The sequence below is a fragment of the Calcarisporiella thermophila genome (genome assembly GCF_041956535.1).
Source record: "Calcarisporiella thermophila strain CBS 279.70 unplaced genomic scaffold VTP21scaffold_5, whole genome shotgun sequence".
NCBI lineage: Eukaryota > Fungi > Calcarisporiellomycota > Calcarisporiellomycetes > Calcarisporiellales > Calcarisporiellaceae > Calcarisporiella > Calcarisporiella thermophila.
In genome coordinates this window covers 689,813-705,765 of record NW_027192195.1, presented here as the reverse complement: position 1 = coordinate 705,765, position 15,953 = coordinate 689,813, and the positions used below count along the sequence as shown (strand labels likewise).

The following is a 15,953-nucleotide window of genomic DNA, read 5'->3' as shown; positions in this document are numbered from 1 at the left end:
AGAAAATAAGATATACCAGACCCGATCCTCCATTACATATCCTCTGAAGAAGTAGCAGAGAATAGCGCTCTGAGAGGAGTATAGTGGTCAGAGTGAGTTAAAACGAGATCACACTTGCACAACTTGGAATACTAGATTCAAAATAGCATTATATCTACATGTGATCAGGGCAATATCTCTTGGTGTATTATACAAATTATAGGAGACCATAGGCCCCTCTTTCTCCGTACTTTGTAAAGCATTTATCACGCATACCTGGAGTAACCCAGAATAGTTTTCCAAGGGTGGTTTCCTCGAGTGCATGGTAAAATCTTGTACCTGGAATTTTTTTGCCACCATCTCTAATAACTCCCTAAGCCACGCGAGTTACTCGTCCCATTCGCGTTGAAGGAAAAATCTCTTGGGCATTCAAAGTTAATACTCGCTAGCACCGCTATTATGACCGATCCATACTCCAATCCATTCTCGTCCAATCCTCTCATTACCGAGGAGACCCCTTCATTGTCTCATCACGTTACTATTGAAGCCGACGACTATGATCTCTCATCTAAACCGGTCGATACCAAACCTGTCTCTGGAAACATTGGCTCCAGCCCTAATCCCACCCCAATCCCCCAACATAGCCCCTATGTCAATACTGGAGTCGAGCTTGAGACATTAGATGAGCCGGTGACAACAACCATCATGCGAGATTTAAGAAACATTGGCGAAAAAATGAAGCAAGTTCTCTATCCAAAGGGCCGCGGGGATGTCTTGAGAGACTGTAGGTACTCCAATGCTAATCAATATCACAGTGTATTCCGGTAAAGATGAGCGGATCCAGTGAATTAACATTGAGTATTTTACAGGGGATTTGTGGGGCCCTCTTTTTCTGTGCCTTTCCCTTGCAATGTAAGTAAGCCCCTCGCGCTTTCCGGGCCCATTCCCGACTCTAAATCTCGTCCCTTGTAGAGTTCTGAGTATCACCGCGCCTCCTGACCAGTCCGTTATTGTCTTCACCGGCGTGTTCGTCATCGTTTGGTGTGGTGCAGCGGTGGTCACGCTGAATGCCAAACTACTGGGCGGAGCCGTGTAAGTAGCCAGCCTTCCTCCGCCCTTATATCTGTCCTATTCGTGACTTGGGCCGCCGCTAACTTAGCCCGCTCGAATATAACCTAGATCCTTCTTTCAGGCGGTGTGCGTCCTCGGCTACTGTCTCTTCCCCCTGGTGGCCTCTTCGCTCGTCTCTCTTTTCTTCCGCGCAATCCTCATCCGGCTACCGGTTGTGCTTGTCGCTTACGTGTGGTCTGCCTATGGTAAAGCATCGGATCTCATGCCTCTTGCATTTCTCCCCAAAACCTTGGGCACGACTAACTTTATTTTTGGCTCTTTTTTTCTTCTTAACTCGCCCCGCCTCCTCGCTCGGTAGCCTCTCTAAACTTTCTTTCTGGCTCACACTTCGCCAACCGCCGTGCCCTCGCCTCCTATCCTCTATTCCTCTTCTACTTCGTGCTTGGCTGGGTGATTCTGATCTCCTAAGCTCTTTTTTTTTTCTCGATGGATGAAAAGCAAGACTTTGCTAGCGCAAAAAAAAACACTTTTTTATATATACACAATACACTCCCTCTCTTCCTTCTCTTCTCCACTCTGTCGCGCAGTCTCACTCATACACTAAAAGAAAGAAAAAAGGAAAAAAGAAAAAAAAAACAAGAAAAACTACACATTTAGAAGAAAAAAAAAAGACATCTTTCAAAATACACGCGAGCATGACAACTTCAATAAAGATAAAGGGAGGTAAAAAAAAAAAGATAAAAGAGCAATAGAAACGAAAAAGAGGGAGTGGTACGCTAGACACACACAAAAAAGAAGAAAAAATCGATTCGAAAAAGGATAATCATACATCAATAAAGAGGAAATGAGAAGAGAGCTATTATAAATATAATTAAGGGTAGAGGAGAAGAGAAAAAAGGGGGAGGCAAAAAAAAAACGCTAAATAAACAAACACATATATTCTCTCACATGAACCAGCACACTATGATATAGTATTCGGGAGGGAGGGAAAAAAAAAACTTATTCAAAATAGAATATAAGGAGGAATGATATAAAGATAGAGAAAATAAGAAGGAACGGGTATCACATGAACCAGCGATCATTTCTTTTTCTTAAAATAAAGAGAACGCGTATAGAGATAGATAGGAGAGAGCGTGTGCGTGCAAAGAAGAGTCAACGTAAAAGATCCTAAACCCTTAAGTGTGTCAGAAAAACAAGGCTGGCCGCAGAGTAAGCAACTAATGTGAATCCGGGGGGTATGGCTGCCCGGGGTACACCGGCATACTTGAAGAGTGCATGGCCCATGATCCACTGTTGAGCCGGCCACCGCCCGCGCTCACGCCACCGCCCAAGCCCGCGCTGGCTCCGTAGCCATAGGCATGGCGATCCTGCGGATAGGAGGGGGCGGGGAGCATGGAGAGGCCGGGCTGTGCACCGTGGGTGGAGTAGTCGGCACCCGCAGACCCATCGGCGCCCCACCCGCCCTCCCCCCCGGTCGCGGTGCCGGCGGGGGGGGCGTGGTCACCCTTGCGCATCGGATACCCGTTGATTCCGCGCGGCCGAGCCTCCTCTCCCTGTCGCGCACGGTTCCACGACGGCTCGTTGCCCAGAAGGTTGCCTTGGGAGGGCATATACGTAAAGCTGGTGGAGGTGGGGGCCCCGTTTCCATACCCATCGTACTCGAAGCCAGGCTGGGTGTCGGGCTTCACCTCGGGGTGGCCGCCCGCCGCCGCCGCGGCCGAGTAAAGGTCGCCAAATGAGCTGCCGTACATGGAGGAGGCGCCGAAGGGGGCGAAGGCGGATCCGCCGCCCTGGTCGTCGCCGGCCTCCGGCTTGTAGTAGGAGGAGGAGGAGGTCGACAGAGGCCTCTGGCCGCCGGCGATGGGGGAGGTCTGGGAGTGGTGATGGTGGTGGTGGTGCGAGTGCGAGTGCGAGTGCGAGTGCGAGAGGGAGGGGGGGAGGACGTGGGCGTGGTGCGGGGTCTGCGGCTGTGCCTGCTGCGCGGGCCGGTAGGGGGAGGCGAACGGGTCCGGGTGGGCGTAGGCGTCGTGGCCGGGGGGCGTGGGCGTGAGCGGCACGCGGAAATTTTGCTCCCGGAGGAGGTCGGGCGAGAGCTCAAGCCCGGCGAGCTCGGGGACGGAGGTGGGGGTGACGAGGCGGCGCGCGAGGACGTCCTGTATTGCGTAGTAGCTCACGAGGTGCTGGCTCACGCCGTTGACAACGATCGACATGGTCTTTTTGATGAGCCCGTCGCGCTTGAAGCGCTCCGAGTTTGTGAGCGAGCCCACCAGCGAGCGCTCGCGGTCGCGCTCCGTTTGCAGGTCGGGGTCGCTGCCGCGGTGGGTGTGCTGCCGGTCGGGGGAGGAGAGGTTCCCGCGCTTTCCCGCGGGGCCGCGCTTCTCGAGCTCGCGGTAGACAAGGAAGTTGCCAAGGATGCGCGAGGGGCTCCACACCAGCCCATCGGTCCATCGCTTGATGCCCGATTCGCGCTCGTCGAAGATGAACACGCTCCCGGAGCGCACGAGCTTCCGCTCCTTCTCCTGCAGCCGGCGACAGACTCTTGGCAAGATGCCCCTGCGGCACGCCTCAAACAGCAGCAGGGCGTCCTGTGTCGATTCAATGAACCCGTAGAAAGTCTCAGTGACGCTCATAGGCAAAAGGGCATTATCTTCACGAGCGAAAGGGAGAGCTGAAGCTTTGAGGAACCTAGGGACAGATGGAGAGGGGATATCGGGACTCGATTAACTAATTCCTCCATCCATGATTATTTGCACCGCAGCACAATAGGGGACCCCCATGATCCATCGAATCAAATCAGGGGGTTGATTTATTTACCTTTTAGTTCGGTGCTAAGATAAATAATTAAGCGGCACGAAGACGCAGGAGGAGAGTTGATGGGATGGGATTTGTGGTCAAACTCCCCTGATCAAAACGAAAGATTGGCTGGAATGCGTGGGGGGGATGGGGGCGGCGTGAAATCCGGATGGTATCAAGAGGAGGGGGAGGGAGGGGAACGGAGATGAGCGCAGGTAATAAAGTATAGTTGAGGTATATGTAAAACTTCAAGTTTAAATTGCCAAAAGCATGTCCTCGCCTGAGTAAGGGAGGGGGGAAGAGAAAAGAGTTGAGGGGGAAAAGTTGCGCGAAAAAAGAGTTTCTCAATAAGAATACTCGCCACACTTTGGAGGAGAGAGAAAAAAAAAATCGAATTTGGGGAGACGGAGAGCGCGAAGGGACCGGTGCGAAACGACCGTTGGCGATTGCGCCTCAAAAAAAAAAAGAAAGCGACCCGAGGAAAGCGGGAGATTGGAAAATTTTTCAAACTCTATTTGGCGAATGAGCTCAGACACGGTCGCAGGTTGAGGTCTTGTGCCTATTTGGCCGAGCCGTTGGCTCTGCCCGGCTTTATCTCTTCATCTTTGATAATCAAACTCAAAAATGGGGCCTGTCCGGCCCGCCGCCTCTGCCCTGCCCTGCCCTGCCAGCCTGCCGGGCTGCGCTCCGCCCCGCCGCACTGTCCAAACTGCCCCACGGCTTGCCCGCCGCCGGCCGCCGGCTCAGCTCCCAACCGTCGTCCCCCGCCTCCGACGGCCAGCCCAGGGAAGGCCTCACAAGGTTTCCTTTGTATCCGCAGTCACCGGGCCAGCTAGCACACACTTTCAACCTCAGTCGGTTTGTTCTCATGAACCTTCTTTCCCTCCTCCCCATCGGAAAACAAAGGAATTGCCGAACACAGCGAGGCATACATTTTAGGCAGTGGGGGGTGGTGGGGAAAGACAAGGGCGAGGGCGGCAGGAGCACAAGCGGCGCCGATTAGGGAGGCCGCCATGTGAAAGTTTCCAGGCCAGGCCGCACGCCAGACCCTCGCGCTCTCCCCCCACCTGCGAGCCTGGGTGGCCGCACTCCGCTCGCTCCCCCTCCGCTCGCCAAATATCGCACGGGCTATCCCATGCCGATCCCCGGAAAGGCGGGAAAATCCCTTTCTCAGCAATGAGATCAGACGCACCAATGACGCACACAGAAGCGCGTGCCTGGGGCGATCCTAAAGAGGAACAAGTCCCCGCTGCACAATAACAAAGAGGGACTAGCGGGGCCCTACAAGGGAAATCCGCAATCAAGCAGATAAGGAAGGAGAGCAAGGAGAGACGGGCGTAAGCAAATCGGCATGCTACGTGGCCCCTACATTGGCCCAGCTCTGTCTCCTCCCTGCGATAGCCTGAGTGAGCCACTGGCTCCGCCCCTATCCTCGCGCACATAGGAGCGGGCCGGCGACCCACGGTCTGGCTGCACTAGCTCCTTGCGCCGACGACGGGGCCCCTTAATACTCTATGTTTCTGGTCATATAAAACTATCTTTTTGTCCAAAGCCCTCCTGAAGAACAGCGCGGATCCTGGAAAATTTATCTCCTCCCATCAGGGAGGAGCTTGAATAGGCCTAGCGCGGCATTGAGCCACCTATCGCAATCTTTATTCTTACTCTCATACTCGCCGGTGGACGCAAAGCCCTCCGTGTATGTGCGACAATTTTGAATCACAGTGCGGAACCCCCCCCCCCCTTCGAATCTTTTTTTTTTGTGCTCAAGTCGTAGATAGGGCATCTCAATTAAAGAAAAAAGAAATACACGTGTATTAAACAGTATCAGCTGTGTTCAATGAATAAAATAGAAGATATGTAAATATTAAGAGTAAGAGCATGTAAGGGAAAGCTGAGAGTGCTTGAGAGCAGGTCTAGGGTAGGAAAAAAAAAAGACCGGGGTAAGGTATCATGATCATGACTTATAAAACAAAGTACAAGAAGCTCAATATAGGATGATAGGAGGAAGAGGTCTTTTTGGCACTAGGGCCAGGGGGTGCTTTTTGTGCATCCTTTTAGACTCAGTCCCGCGTCCACTGCGTGCTTTCCTCCATATGCCTGGGAGGCACTGGCGCCCCCCTCATCGCCTCCATCCCTGATCCGGCCTGCCAGCCTTTCATAGCGGCAGGGTGCGCTGGATACCCAGAAGGCTGCTGCGGCTGCTCGTAGCTATCACTATACGCATGGGGCATGTTGCCATACTGGTCCTGACGATAGGCGTACTCATTTGAGGGATAGTCGGGCTGAGGGTGGGGAGCGGAAGGCAAGTTGTGTTCAGTCCGCTCGCTCCCGCTGGCCATCGGCTTCGCACCCTGAAATGGGGAGGCGGCGTCTCCATAAAGCGCGCGCTTCAGCGAGGGGTTAAGCAGAAAGACGGCGAGGCTAAGAATCCCCTGAAAGGCCACGAGGACGGAGGCGGCACGCCTGGAAAACGCAAAATAGGGGATGTATCCCTTGCCGCCAATATACAGCCACACCGTCACAATCGCGGCGGGCTGGGTGATGACCAGGACCATTGGGTAGAGGGCAACAAAGAGAACAAACTGGTAGAGAAGCCACTCGTTGCGCAGGACCTCCTCGTTGTAGCCGGGGTTCTCCTTGGTGTGGCGAAGCTCTCGCCGGACCTTCACCACCACTGCTACCACCACGCCTAGACTGTAGATGATGGCCAGGACAAGCCAGAGGTCGAATCCAAAAATCTCAAACAAGATACGCTCCGAGTTACTCCAGTTGTCATTGAAGAAATGCTATCAAGCAAAACAAAGTTAGCGCTCCAATGCCCGCCCCATTGGGCAGAATAGAGAGGGGCTTACTCGTTGGCTATCCCACCTCATTATTCCCTTGGCCAACGCAGGAATCGTGATGATGACGGCCGCCGCGAGGGAAACCGGCGCGTAAAATCGCTGAATCCGTTGCAAGTCGGCTTTGCGGTGAATGAAAGACAGCTGCAAATCAATGGCTATGCATGCGATCAAGAATGCGAACCATAGGGTAAACACGAACTTGCTCCAGAACATCACTCGGACAAGCGCATAGTTTTGCAGCAGCACATCATCGAGAAATTCATGATTGGAGCGCAGTATGAAGAAGATCCCATTGAGTACTACCGCGAGGCCAATCCAGAGGCTGAGGTGAAATGAAGGGGTGTTGACAACATCGGGCTTCTGCCAGCGGAAATACAGAACCATGCCCATCATCACCAGGCCGGCCAACATCGACAGGCCGGTAATGACCACATCGGCTATGGGTACGGGTGCCATAGTATAGGGGGGTGGGGAGTGGGAAGAGGATAAATGTAAAACGAGTGTTACTCTGGAGATAAGGGCGAGAGGAAATAAAAGGAAAAGGTTTGATGTGTTCAAAAATAGAACGAAGAAATGAAAGCGAGGCCCCAAGGCTCCGCTGATTGGGCAGCAGAGAAGCTTGTCGCACATTATCTTGGCAGAGAGGGGCCCATCAAATCTTAAGGGGAAAATGGCAAGCCCACCTATCCTGCTGTTGGGTGCGGAGCCACCGGCTATCTCCATGCCATCAGTGCCTTGTTTCCCTCCAGACTGCACGGTAGGACGCATGTCTCCCCCTGAGAAGGAGCGATGATACGTGGGTGATTCGAGCTTGCTCCCTTGGTCTGTAGAGACGGTATTGAAGACGAGTGGCCTGACAGTGGATGGCTCGGCAGCCTTTCTATTTTTCTTTTCGATACTTGAGGGAAGCTGGGTCAACAGGCTAAAGAACACTAACTTGATTATGCGTCGAGCAACGAGGATTTTCAAGAAGATGGGGATACGAGATAGGAGAGTTCTCTCTACCCCCCCCCCCCCATATTCTACGCAGGAACCGGATAGATCCCCATCCTAGTTGATTTTCGTAAAGTAGCGGAGGGTTCTGACTCTTTTTCTAGACTCTATTTCACTATGGAATGACATGGCTTCCATAGAGCGAATCGAATCCTTCGACCCAATACCGCCATGGATCTACCAATCTTGCCAAATCTTTGATTTTCTGTAGAGAACGAGCCAGAGCCTTGTAAGAAAGCGTGAACTTGTCATTCATTAATATAACACTATATACTCAACAATAAGAGGCGATAAGAAAACACAACTAGCAAAAAAAAACATGACAAATGACTGGTAAACACAAGAAGGTAGTAAAGTACGCGCAAAGGGGAGATCCAAGAGAGCCTCCTGATTAGAAAAGTAAAAGGAGAGTAGAACAAACTTACACTTATATACAAAATGGAAGTAATGATAGTACTGGTGTGATCAAGGGAAAAGGGGGAGGGGAGTTCGTCCTCCCAGCCCCCGCCCACCAAGAGGCAGGGGGGACCGAGGAATTGGAGGCGGTCCACCTCTTTAAAACAGGCCAATTAACTCCCGCGTGCACTTAGCCACATCAAAGGCAGCACTCGCCACATGCTGTTTGGCGGCCCTTTCGCCAGCTGGATCCATCCCTCCTACATTTCGACTCAGGGGACGCGCTAAGGATACTAGTTTGTCCCGGCTCTCCTCTAGATCACGAAGCACCCTCTCCGCCTGCGAGAGGTCGCCGTCGTACTTGTAGAAATGGGACCGGGCCGCATTGGTAATGTTGTTCACAATGTGCAAAACAGGCTCCACCTTGGACATGATCTCGGCCCCTGAGTTGGCAGCGCGAAGCGCCGAAAGCATCGTCTGAATGGCATGAACAATGGAATCCGTTTGGCCCTCGATATACTCCTTCAAAAAAAAAAATAGATACACGTATGTCAACTAGATCTTCTCTCTTGAATGCACTCCTCCATTACGGAAATACCTTGGTTGCTTCTGGATCCTTGCCAAAGTGCTCATCTTCCCCATATCCTCCGCCTAGGCTTGTGTCCGACTGCTTCGACTTCAGGCCGACAGAGTTCCAAACCCCGTTTTCCGCCGGAAGTTGGTTGTTGGGAGTATGGGGAGAGGCAATCGAGCTCTGACTATTCGTCGGAGAGCTTGACATGAAACTCCGGTCCTTGGGTTTTCTCTCCATGCCCTCTCCCTCCTCCTCCTCCACCTCCTCCTCCATGGAATCCGCCAATTTGACTAGTTTGATAAGCTCCACTAGTGCAATGGTGAGATGTTCAGCGGCAGCATCAAGCAGACACACGGGGAACAGTCCACCGCCCGTGGCATGGTTGCGGGCAGAGACCATGAGGTTGGACAGGCTGTTGGAGAGTTTGGTCTTGAATTCTTGGACCCGCTCCGGATCCACCGCCGGGCTCAGGTGCTCTTCTTGTGCTTCGATGTCCTCTGAGATATTTTTGCATGCAATCACGAGTGATTTCATTGCCATAAGGACACTAGTGGGCGTGTTGGATCTGCAATCAACAATACGTAAAATAAAATTTAGACTGAGATCTTCTCCTCCCTCACTCCTTGGAGTTGCACAGGAAATTTACCGCCCAGCACGTAAGAGCCCATCCACCGCAAGCTGGTATGAAATTATCCGGGATCGTGTGATGATGCCGTTGGGTGAGGGCTTAATGTTATTACTTGCGACGATGTCGGTTTTTGGAGATTCGCGCATCATTGAGTCGGTAGGGCGCAAACTGCGCAATTCGGCCTTCACTTGGTCATATTTAGATTTCAGCTCCTTCATCTATGGGGTCGGGTATGGATCAAAAAATGGGATCAGCTTCCACCATCCACATAATAATGTGCTAAAATTAAGCCGCACCTCTCTAGTGAGCATCCTGACATTATCCTCGTTGATCTGCTTTTCGCCCATCAACTCGTCGTTTCTATTAGAAAGTTCTTTAAGCTCCTCCAACAATGCGGTCACCTCTTGCCTAATATCATTGGCGACCTAGAGGAAACATGTAGTCATCCTGTTAGTATAGGCCGAACAGAACCCGTGGAGAACGTGCAAAACTTGCCTCTAGTTGGGCATTGTATTCCTCTTGCAATTTGTCAAACTCAGCCTGGAGTTTGTTCAGAGTGGCGGTTTGCTGCTGATAGCTCTGCTTCTGTTGGGTAAGAAGGGTCTCCAGTTGCTGGAGCCGCGAATGGTCGGCTTTTCCGCCCATTTTCTCCTGCTAGATAAAGAAAAACACAATAGTACCTAGCCGAGCATTGGGATTGAATTAAAAAAGCACCTGTATACTTACAGCCATCCGATTCTCCAGCTGTCCGATTCTCTTTCGCATGGCCGAAATTCGAAGTTCATAATCGGCGCGAATCCGTTCGAAATCACTCGGATTCATGTGTTCGTATCCACCAAAGCTCGAGGCCGTATTAGAGGAAGCCGTCTATGATAAACAGGTTAGAAGGAAGCCAGTCAAGCTGGAGCAATAATAGCAAGCTTACCGTTCGTTCTGATTTTCTACTATATTCGGATTTTTCAGAGGCTGGCAGCGGAGGTTGGCCGGGCTGTGAGGCACAGAACTCTTCTCTTTTTATCATATTTCCTAGGTCTTCCATAAGGTGGTCAAGGGATTGGATGTTGGCTCCATTCTTGCTGCCAGGTTTATCTGCATTAATATGTTTTTTCGCGGGAGGCGGTTGATAATGACTTGGAGAGGGCAAAGAGGATGAGGTAGGATAGTTGTTATAGTTAGAGGAGGGTTCTCTAGGAGAAGGGCGCTTGTCTTGTAGCCCAGGCGTGCTAGGTGTCGAAGGAATGGTGTAGGGGACGTCAACCGTTTCAACATTAATGGTGCCCTTCACTGGGACGATATTGGAGGCTTGCGAGGGCTGTGGGGTAGGAGATGGGGTAGTATTTAAAGCTGGCTTGTTTTCATCGGGAGGGGGAGGGGGTGGTGGGGGTGGTGCACGAGTATATTCGGGCTCCTTGAACTAGACGTTTCACGCACATTGATTAGGGATTGGAAAGGAATCAATAATAACAACACTAACCATTGTTTTCAGTTCAGGATGCCGCCGTTCCAACTCAAAAAAGACATCACCAGCCAAATCTCGAAATCTAGTTTTCGGCAAGGTAGCCAGCTTTTGTCTAGCCTGATTTCTTTTGGGGTGAAAATCGTCACGAACAGGAAGAAAGGGAACTAATGGGATAACAATGGGTCAATGCTAAGAATATTACGGCCCATTGGAAGATGAAATAAAGGTACTTTTATCCGCATCATTCTGACGTCTCATCAGTTCATCGTAGACGTCGACGGACAGTTCGTGGAACTGATTCCTTGTTAGACGTGTCAATTTTTCTTTTGCAGACGATCGCTGCGTCAAGTTCTGATTAGGCTGGCTAGAGAGGTATCTCCGAAGGGCTTCATAGTGAATTCGTGCTGTTTCGCTAGGCGGTGAATTAGATGGCGATTTGTAGGGAGGAGCGGGTGAGCTGCTCTTTAGATTCCCAGAACCATGAGTTGAAGTTGATGAGACCATAAGCACGACTCAGCTCTGCAGCAACACACAGGGAGAAAAGAGGCTGCGTGATTAGGTAAAGGGAGAATTGATGGGCGATATAGGTAAGAAGAGTAAAGTATTAGGGAATGGAAAGAATAAAAAAAAGATTCTAGGATGCTGTGGAGCGTAAAGGTGTGCGGTTTCAAATTTTCATTGCGATTGATGTGTGTGTGGGGTTAAGAAAGAAGATATTGAGACAGTAAAATCCAAACGTAGAAGTATCTGATCTATCGCTCACGGGATACTTATGTCATCTACGCGAAATAAAGTGGACACTATCATACCTTTAGTTCAAAAAAAAGTAATTTCAGACAAGAACAATATATCACCAATTTAATAATTCTTATTAGCATCCCATTCTCATCCATCTCTTCGCTTTTGAATTTTTGCTTTACCCATTGGCTCGTTTCACGCATCCGCGATGAATTTGGGCACACGATCCAGCTCAGAGCTGCTCTTCATTAATTTCAACCAAGATTTTAGGTATAGTATCCATGGCCATCTCAACCCCTAGATCTGCCAACCAATCACTTACGCTTTCTCTGATTTTAGCTGTATTTCCGTGGGTACAAAGAATGGCTACAAGATCTACAACTGCGATCCTTTTGGAAAATGCTTCTCCAAAGGTAACATATTCTCTTCTCCTGATACAAAAGTGCACGTCTAATCATCCATGTTGAGCAGCCGATGGCGGAATGGGAATTGTTGAGATGCTCTTCTGCACCTCACTTGTTGCCCTCGTAGGCGCTGGTGACCAACCTGCCCTCTCTCCTCGTAGACTTCAGATAACAAACACAAAAGTGAGGCTTCATTTTTTGGTGAATGGGACAATCTAGAGCTAACCTGCCTTTCATCGGCTCTTAGCGTCAATCGATCATTTGCGAATTAACATTCCCGACCTCTATCTTGGCCGTTAAGCTCAACAGGCGAAGACTCATCGTGCTCTTGGAGGAGCAGATTTACGTCTATGATATCTCCAACATGAAACTGCTTCACACTATTGAAACCGGCCCCAATCCTAATGGTAAGAATTGCAAACCCTCAATTTGCTTAGGACTGGCTCCCAATCTCTTCTCCTCTTCATAAGCAATTTGCGCACTCTCTCCATCCAGCGACAACTGTTATATAGTCTATCCATCGCCAACCCCTTCCCCCTCTTCACCCTTTTCTGCAGCAGGCCGAGACGGCATGCACCACATAGCTTCGGGCGATGTTATGCTTTTCGACGCAATCTCACTGCAAGTTGTCAACATCGTACAGGCTCACAAAAGTCCGATTGCGTGTGTGGCCATCAACTCAGAGGGGACGATGGTGGCGACGGCGAGCGACAAAGGCACCGTCATTCGTGTCTTTTCTGTCCCAGGCGCGAACAAGCTCTTTGAATTCCGGCGTGGATCGTACCCAGCACGCATTCACTGCATTTCCTTCAACTTAGTGAGCACGCTGCTCTGCGCATCGAGCGACACGGAAACCGTGCACATTTTCAAATTGGGTGCGAACGAGCCACCGGCTCACTCGTTCGACAATTCTCAAGGACGGAAAAAGAGTGGCGTGGGGTGTGTATATTCCGGAACCTACTATACTTTATAGTTGCAAAACTGATTTGAATTATGCCATGGATAGGGCGATGCTACGGCGGCAGTCATTGCATTTAGGCCGGAATCTTGCAGGCGGCCTGAGCTCATACCTCCCAGAAGCGGTTACCGACATCTGGCAACCGTTGCGTGATTTTGCCTTCCTAAAACTGCCAAACTCCGGGGTTCGAAGTGTGGTTGCTTTGAGCAAGTAAGTTTATGTCCATGTTTTTTCTCTTATGTCATTGTCTCTTGACGTATTCCCATTTTATCCTGGACACACTAGCACCACCCCTCAAGTTATGGTCGTCACTTCGGAGGGGTACTTCTACCAGTACAACATTGACTTGGAAAACGGCGGAGAATGTATCCTGTTAAGGCAATACAGGTTGGATTTGAATGTGGCCATTTTACATTTCAATCACTTATGACTCAACTCTTTTTTCTACAATCCATAGTTTGCTCGAGCCAAATAACGACATGAACACGTCGCTCATGTCAGATTAATATTATACTATCAATGAATACACAATTTTGGTAGCAAATCTACCGGCTTTCACTTTTTTTTTTTGCTTTCTTTCCTCCTCCCCAAAAGGGTGATGCTATATACTTCCATTCAGTCTCGAAAAAAAAAATATTAAACTTCCATATGTTATTTTTTTTTTATTTTCCTACTTTAACATAGGAATTTTTGTAATTTTTAAATTTATTCTTCTTCACTTGATTGCCTTTTTTTTTCTTGCGTCCCACTTTTCCTTTATCTTTATTTTTATCTTTTCTTTCTTTTTCTTTCTCTTTCTCTCCTAATATACCGTTGGGGTTTATGCCTTCTATATTTTTAAATATTAGAGATGACACAATTAAGGTGGTAGAATAAACTGGCCTCTGTTAAATGCCGTATTCCATGGTTTTTGGTGTCTCTAACCCTCCGACGATAGGCGAGGCGGTCTTGTAGAACTCCTGGAGCCCAACTCTTCGGATACCCACTCCCCTCAAGCTTGTACTCGATGCACCGGTTACATTCACTTCCACATAATCACCGGGTCCAAATCCAGTTTGGTCACCTCCCACTCCGCCTAAAGACTCATCCTCCATAAAGAATTTGTGATTCCCGTCCGTCCTGCCTTGCCATGTTCCCTTTTTGGTTTGCCCTTCGATGAGGACCAATTGTCGGGATCCGATCAGGGCCTGATTTCGTGGCAATGCCCGCCGATGGAACGTCTCGATAATTTCCCTTAGACGACGCAGCTTTACCTCCTCAGGCACAGTATCCTTTAGGCGGCGATGTGCATGGGTCTTCTCACGCATGCTGTAGGCAAACATGTAGGCCATTTCATACTGAACCTCCTCCATCATGCTGAGGGTATCCCGGTGCTCCTCCTCTGTTTCTTCACAAAAGCCTGCGATCAGATCCGTGCTTAATGTCACGCCGGGGATGATATTCCTAATCGTTTGTGCGAGCTCTAGATAGGCCTCGCGAGAATATCCTCGTCTCATTCTTTCAAGCATACTGGTGCTGCCTGACTGGACAGGGAGGTGAATGTTGCTGCAAATGTTGCGCCTCTCTGCAATCAGGTGCAGCAGTTCGTGGGGGAAATCTTTAGGATGAGGGGAGGTGAATCGGATGCGCATTTCTGGATTCACTAGGGAAACACGATCTAGGAGCTCGGTGAATCGAAGGCCACCCTCTTTGCGGCGATAGATAGTGGAGAAGCCCGGGTTGCTGAGGTCGGATCCAATCCCCTGCGGGATAAAATAGGAGGATTCGCTTGTGTCGCGGTAGGCTATTGAAGAAGTACCAAGGAAAAGGTCATCATAAAGGGAAGGTGTAGGATCGGATGCATTTGGCCTTACAATTGACATTTTGACCCAGGAGGGTTACTTCCATCACCCCCTTTTCACTCAACTTTCTCACTTCATCCACTATCGAATCTACGGGTCGGCTGCGTTCGGTCCCTCGTGTGAAGGGCACGATGCAGAAGCTACACATATTGTTGCACCCTCTACACAAGGGAATCGCAAAGTTTAAACCACGCTCGAACCAGGGAAATAGCCCGGAGGAATTACCTCATAATACTTATATGGGCGCTCACCCCATCCTCATTCAAACGCACAGGCATAATATCTGCGTAGGTTTCATCCGCAGACAACATCACATTGGCGACTCCTTGATGGGTCGTTTCTGCCAGGGTTAAGAGGTGTGGTATAGAGCGATATGCATCTGGTCCACACACAATGTCTACCATTTTGTCTGAATCAAGCAATTTCGTCTTCAAACGCTCCGCCATGCACTAAATGAACGACAAGTAGATTGGGTCAATAGAGTTGAGCATGCCCTGTTCTAGTCCATTAATAATTACGCCGAGTACTCCTACAAGGGGAGGCCGCTCTGGCCTCTGTTTAGTCTTGAGATGTTTGAAGTAGTTCAAGCGTTGCCAGATCTTGTTTTCAGCTCCTTCTCGAATTGCACACTGTAAGATAGCATTAATAAACTATTGGTAAAATAAAGAACACCTTTGCAACGTACTGTCATAAGAAAGATAACATCAGCGTCTTCTAACGACATTGTCCGCTGATAACCAGATTTGTTCAGAATAGAGAGTAAAATTTCAGTGTCATTGACATTCATCTTAATAAAAATCGGTTAGATATCCATTTTTAACCTCTCTTTATGACAATCCAGGCTTACTTGACATCCGTAAACTTCAATGTAAAACTTCGAACCCTCGCCAAGCTTTGCTGTAGGCATCCCTAAATATGGCACTGAATTGGGTGTGTGTTCTCCTGTTGTCGAGGGCTTTATTGAACCTGTTGCATTGCGCAAGAAATCCTCAAATGAAGGGGATCGGTTATCAAATACGAGGTGGCGGCGTGTGCGAGCTGCTGGAGGGTTATCCGCAGTCGTCTTTGGTGTAGAGTTGTTAACTACATCATGGCCTACGACTGATGATGTGTAAAGAGAGCGACGTGAATAGGATCTAGAGAGAAAACAAGACAATCGTATATATGGTCTTAATGTTGCTATATTCATAATGTCTACACCATATAGTTAACGAAATAATGTACAAAAAAAAGGACAACAAAAGTTGTGACTGTTGTTCTCGAAAAACTCCATAAC

General features: G+C 49.5%; 7 protein-coding genes across 7 annotated transcripts; 3 read left to right on the top strand and 4 right to left on the bottom strand.

Annotated features, from left to right (window-relative positions):
• Positions 1 to 438: 438 nt before the first annotated feature.
• Positions 439 to 1,518, top strand: VTP21DRAFT_9385 (uncharacterized protein; the record flags this gene model as incomplete). The annotated part of the gene is made up of 5 exons (XM_069400335.1): positions 439 to 763; positions 849 to 891; positions 952 to 1,071; positions 1,159 to 1,295; positions 1,409 to 1,518. 5 exons carry the CDS (start codon positions 439 to 441, stop codon positions 1,516 to 1,518), a joined length of 735 nt encoding a protein of 244 aa, XP_069254272.1.
• Positions 1,519 to 2,267: 749 nt separating this feature from the next.
• VTP21DRAFT_9384 (uncharacterized protein) lies at positions 2,268 to 3,680 on the bottom strand (the record flags this gene model as incomplete). The annotated part of the gene is made up of 1 exon (XM_069400334.1): positions 2,268 to 3,680. The coding sequence occupies one exon, from the start codon at positions 3,678 to 3,680 to the stop codon at positions 2,268 to 2,270; it is 1,413 nt and encodes a 470-aa protein (XP_069254271.1).
• A 787-nt stretch (positions 3,681 to 4,467) lies between these two features.
• Positions 4,468 to 5,103, top strand: VTP21DRAFT_9383 (uncharacterized protein; the record flags this gene model as incomplete). Its single annotated transcript, XM_069400333.1, has 2 exons — positions 4,468 to 4,701; positions 4,783 to 5,103. The coding sequence occupies 2 exons, from the start codon at positions 4,468 to 4,470 to the stop codon at positions 5,101 to 5,103; spliced, it is 555 nt and encodes a 184-aa protein (XP_069254270.1).
• Positions 5,104 to 5,903: 800 nt separating this feature from the next.
• Positions 5,904 to 7,142, bottom strand: VTP21DRAFT_9382 (uncharacterized protein; the record flags this gene model as incomplete). Its single annotated transcript, XM_069400332.1, has 2 exons — positions 5,904 to 6,629; positions 6,696 to 7,142. The coding sequence occupies 2 exons, from the start codon at positions 7,140 to 7,142 to the stop codon at positions 5,904 to 5,906; spliced, it is 1,173 nt and encodes a 390-aa protein (XP_069254269.1).
• Positions 7,143 to 8,234: 1,092 nt separating this feature from the next.
• VTP21DRAFT_9381 (uncharacterized protein) lies at positions 8,235 to 11,240 on the bottom strand (the record flags this gene model as incomplete). The annotated part of the gene is made up of 9 exons (XM_069400331.1): positions 8,235 to 8,597; positions 8,674 to 9,214; positions 9,296 to 9,495; positions 9,574 to 9,702; positions 9,773 to 9,931; positions 10,004 to 10,144; positions 10,203 to 10,691; positions 10,752 to 10,900; positions 10,967 to 11,240. The coding sequence occupies 9 exons, from the start codon at positions 11,238 to 11,240 to the stop codon at positions 8,235 to 8,237; spliced, it is 2,445 nt and encodes an 814-aa protein (XP_069254268.1).
• Positions 11,241 to 11,682: 442 nt separating this feature from the next.
• VTP21DRAFT_9380 (uncharacterized protein) lies at positions 11,683 to 13,342 on the top strand (the record flags this gene model as incomplete). The annotated part of the gene is made up of 8 exons (XM_069400330.1): positions 11,683 to 11,744; positions 11,814 to 11,887; positions 11,946 to 12,061; positions 12,126 to 12,285; positions 12,349 to 12,817; positions 12,885 to 13,046; positions 13,122 to 13,223; positions 13,294 to 13,342. The coding sequence occupies 8 exons, from the start codon at positions 11,683 to 11,685 to the stop codon at positions 13,340 to 13,342; spliced, it is 1,194 nt and encodes a 397-aa protein (XP_069254267.1).
• A 381-nt stretch (positions 13,343 to 13,723) lies between these two features.
• Positions 13,724 to 15,866, bottom strand: VTP21DRAFT_9379 (uncharacterized protein; the record flags this gene model as incomplete). Its single annotated transcript, XM_069400328.1, has 6 exons — positions 13,724 to 14,619; positions 14,690 to 14,838; positions 14,903 to 15,126; positions 15,196 to 15,306; positions 15,363 to 15,464; positions 15,525 to 15,866. 6 exons carry the CDS (start codon positions 15,864 to 15,866, stop codon positions 13,724 to 13,726), a joined length of 1,824 nt encoding a protein of 607 aa, XP_069254266.1.
• Between the last annotated feature and the right edge of the window lie 87 nt (positions 15,867 to 15,953).